Here is a 4375-nt window from a genome sequence, read left to right on the forward strand (position 1 = left end):
TGGTTTCAATTTTCTTTACAGCTGAATTGTATTCCATAGTGTATGTGTACCACATTTTCACTATCCATTTGTTAGTTGAAGGACATTAAGGTTGTTTACCTTTTGTAGCTATTGTGAGTAGAGCAGCTGTGAACATGACTGAGCAAGTGTCTGTGAAGTAGGATGTTTAATCCTTTTTGAGCATTTGCCAAGGAGTGGAACATCTGGGCCATATGCTATATTTGATTAACTGAGGATTTTTTATACTGACTTTGAGAGTGGCTAGATTTTCTTTTTGATAGGGCTTTTAATCCCTATGGTTTTGCTTTTGATGTTGTTGGTTTAATTATCCACAGTATTCCTCTTCTTTCTCTATGGGAATTAGTGGTTTGCTGTCTTTCCCATGGTTTATTACTTCCCAGTTCCTATATTTATCTATCTTCAAATGAAATTTATTATTTCCCATTTTCTTAGGGATAATTCCTCTGATTTTTTTCCTTTATATATTTTGCTTTTGATGTGCTGTCTTCTGTCCAGCTTTGTTGAAATGGATTGTTTTACTTCAAAAATACCTTGAACTACACTTACATCTCCATCAGTTTTAATATAGGATTTTTTGGATGCAATAATATGTTTGGTAGTGATTTTTTTTTCTCCAGTCCTAAAATGTTGTTGCATGATCTTCTGACTTTGGGAATCACTGGCCAGATACCTGGTGTATTCTGTTGCTTGAGTCTTTTCATGTGGTTTGACATCCTTTCAGTATTAACTTTTTTTTTTTTGATCCCTTATATAAAAGGCCAACAAGCCATCTATTCATTGCTCCTGAAAGAGAAACTTAAAGAAGAGAAACAGAAAGAAATGGCTGGCTCTCCAGTAAACATGTCCCAGGTCAGTGGTCATGTCCACTCCTTTTCTAGTAATGTTGGATATTCAGACATTGCAAACCTATAATTTTCTGGTTCTGATTATTTTTTTAAATTGTATTATAGAAAATATACAAACAAACAAAAACAAAATCACTCACTGAAAATAACCAGATCTACAGAGTACACATCCTGATGTACTTTCATGTAGTTAGAGTAGTAGTTGGGAACAGAAGCTCTTGAGCCTCACATGGGATTTTATATTTTCAGTATCAAATATATTTTTCTGAACTTGTCTACTACGAAAAAGAAAACCTGATGAAATTAGAACTAGAAAAGCTCTTAGCTTGATCTCTTTTTTCAAAACTTGTGTTCATTACCTGCATTGAGTCCTACCTCAACCCTGATATTTAACCTGTCTTGTTCTCTTTCCTCATTTCCTGCTGTGCCCACTTGTACATTGTTTTCATATACACATGTGGTTGACTAGATTCTGCAAACAAGGGAAAACATGGTTTCTTCTTTCTACCACTGTGTGACTTCACTTAATATTGCATATTTGAAATCCTTCCATCTTTTATTACATTTTATTACATTTTTTTCTCCTGCTGCATAGTATTCCTTTTTATATGTATACCATTTTCATTGTACATTCGTCTTTTGTTAGACAATTTACTTGATTACATAATTTTGCTATGATGAATAATGGAGCAATGTATCTGGGGTGTAAATATCTCTATGTTGGGGTATGCAGTTCTCTGGTTGTCTTCCCAGGAGTGACAATCCTGGGTCATGAATTAGTTCCATCTTCAATTTTTTTCAGTAATCTACAGACTTATTCCCACAATGGCTATATTATTTCACAGACCCCCACACATAAAACAGTTAATGACGGTCCTTTCTTCTCTACATCCTCTCAACATTTGGTGTCAGGTTAGTTGATAACAGCCATTCTAAGCCTGGAGTGATGCACTATTTCAAAGTAATTTTAGTTTGTGTTAACATGATGACATTTTAAAGACCCTGAAGACTTGAAATATTTATTGGCCATTTGTGGTTTTTGTCTTTAAAAAAGTCTCTGTTCACTTCATTTGCCTATTTGCTGACTGGCAGTTTTATTTCCTTGGTATTTAGTTGATGTAATTCTCAGTAAATTCTAGGTATGAACCCCTATCGAAAATGTTTCAGGTACAGATTCATTTTTATTTGATACAACATGAATACTAAAAAGCACATTGAGGACTACAAAATTCAGACACAATAGCTCAAATTTTCTCCAGAGCCATTCTTCTGTGCTATATTATATTAGGAAAGCACTGAAAAGTGACTATAATTCTCAAACAATTTAATATCTTCATTTACTCACAGGAAGTCTATGTCACTTCTGAATGCATTCTCAGTTACTACACATAAATGTTCATTTAAGACTTAGCTGCAACTGAAATCATTATTTGGCATGGTTTTGGATTTCGCTCAGTTTGTATAATTCTTTCAGAATGAAATATTCTTCAGAACTTCTGAAATTGTACTTGTCTAAGTTGCCTTATGCCTATTACTTAAAATTTTAATTATATCAAATGTGGCTGATATAGATTTTTCTATCTGCTTGGTAGTGTCTCAAATATTCTTATAAAAGCAATCCCACATATTACCTCTTCTTATATGTTAATGTAAAACTTGATAGTATACAGTGCTGTTGCACTCATATTATGGTAGGGAAAAAAACAAAATTCTTTGCCTATACAGTTAATAATGAATTCTGCCTTCCTTTCTCTTTAATGGACTAGCATTGCACCTAGAATTTAAACATACATACTTAGCATGTTTTAATATAGAGTTCACAGAATTGATTCACTATCAATATTTTACTGTGATCCTCAGGTATAACATTTAAAGCACATTTCCTCATCACCATTTTCCTTCTGACACATGCACACAATGATCCTGTAGGATATAAACACAGCATCCATAAAAGATAAATAACCATGTCCATACCTTAAATACCTGTTGTTTTGTGTAGATGCATGTGATACTATTGTTTCGTTTTATATTCACAGAGTTAAGAAATTTATTATACAAGGTGACTATATTAGAAATCATTTTTGGTTGACTAATTGTCTTCACTCATCTATATTTCCACAAGACTCCTCAAATGTAGGAAAGCACTCTGTCAAGGATCACCTGCTCAAACTGTACTTTTTGTTTCAGGGTCTGTTGACTTTCAGGGATGTGACTGTGGACTTCCCTCAAGAGGAGTGGGAATGCCTGAACTCTGCTCAGAGGGCTTTGTACATTGATGTGATGCTGGAGAATTACAGCAACCTGGTCTCTGTGGGTGAGATCATTTTGCTTCTATAATTCCTATCTCATCATTTGTATATACTAACTTCATAGGTTATAAACTCTACTAAGCTGCCATGGAAACAATAGGAGACTATTGAAAGACTGGTAGGAAAAAATAACTTTTTCATGGAATTTACATTTTTCTTTTCATTTTTCATGTTAGCGGTATCATGCACCCCTCATTTTGATTCCAGAATGCATTCAGAAACTTAGTATCATATAGTATTTTTACCCATATATTAGAACTCCATGTCCATGATTGTACTGTCATGGTTTTGAATTCTGAGAAGAAATTCAAGGTATGGAAACTGAAAATTCTCCCTAAATATGCTGAAGATTGTGACAGGAAATAGCAGTTGGAAGTCATTCCTGTATTCATCTACTATGTGTTCTCTTCATGTAAGGAGCAGAATACTATGTTAGATGTCTGTATTCTTTCTAAAATTCTAGCATGGGTCATGGGTTACCTCACAGGACATTTGGATTATTGCATGCAAGGCAAGCCTGGTCACCTGTGCAGAGAAAATGAGATTGCCCTGAAATGTCGAGAGAAGAGAGTAGTCATAACGAGGGTGGGCTAGTGAATGAACAGGGCAAGAATCATGGCTTCCAGTTAAAGAGAAAAGAAGAACTGAAATTCAATTCCACTTGAAAAGACTCTTGATCATTTAACATAGTGTAGTCTTCTGGCTCCAGGATGCATTCTGTCTGTTGTAATTTTTGTTAGAAGCTGCTGTGTCTATTGCACCTGAATTATGATGACTTAATAATTAGTACAAAATGACGTTTTATTTGACTCTGCTGAAATTAGAGTGAAATAATTTTCCAAATTTTGAGTTTAATGTGAATGTCCATGGATTAGGATTATTCTGTAATTGCCTTTCTTGCTGTTGTGTCTTCATATTAAAATCTTCATTTTCTTTTCAGTAGAGAACACACAAACCCCGTTCTGGGAAATACTCTCAGGAATCAGTGTACAGAATAGACTTGAGAATAACCCTATCAGGAAAATTAAGAAACACAGCAGTGTGTGTAAGCTCAGACAGTGAAGGATAGAAATTAGCAATAGCTGCCCATGACAGCCCTGCCTCAAATAATCTAGAGCCTCTGATGTCTGGCAGAATACTGTCTTTACAACCATTATTATTATTATTATTATTATTATTATTATTATTATTATTATTATT

At 34.2% G+C, this 4375-nt stretch overlaps 1 protein-coding gene across 2 annotated transcripts in view; it reads left to right on the plus strand.

Annotated features, from left to right (window-relative positions):
• Positions 1-4375, plus strand: part of LOC101989268 (zinc finger protein 883-like) — a 13171-nt gene that overhangs the window by 6141 nt on the left and 2655 nt on the right. For both annotated transcript variants that reach the window (XM_013355435.2, XM_005371841.3), the window contains exons 3-4: positions 779-870; positions 3054-3180. In XM_013355435.2, the coding sequence (XP_013210889.1) occupies positions 779-870; positions 3054-3180 (219 nt within the window). The remainder of the gene's footprint in view (positions 1-778; positions 871-3053; positions 3181-4375) is intronic.

This window comes from Microtus ochrogaster, unplaced genomic scaffold, assembly GCF_000317375.1.
Source record: "Microtus ochrogaster isolate Prairie Vole_2 unplaced genomic scaffold, MicOch1.0 UNK130, whole genome shotgun sequence".
Classification (NCBI taxonomy): domain Eukaryota; kingdom Metazoa; phylum Chordata; class Mammalia; order Rodentia; family Cricetidae; genus Microtus; species Microtus ochrogaster.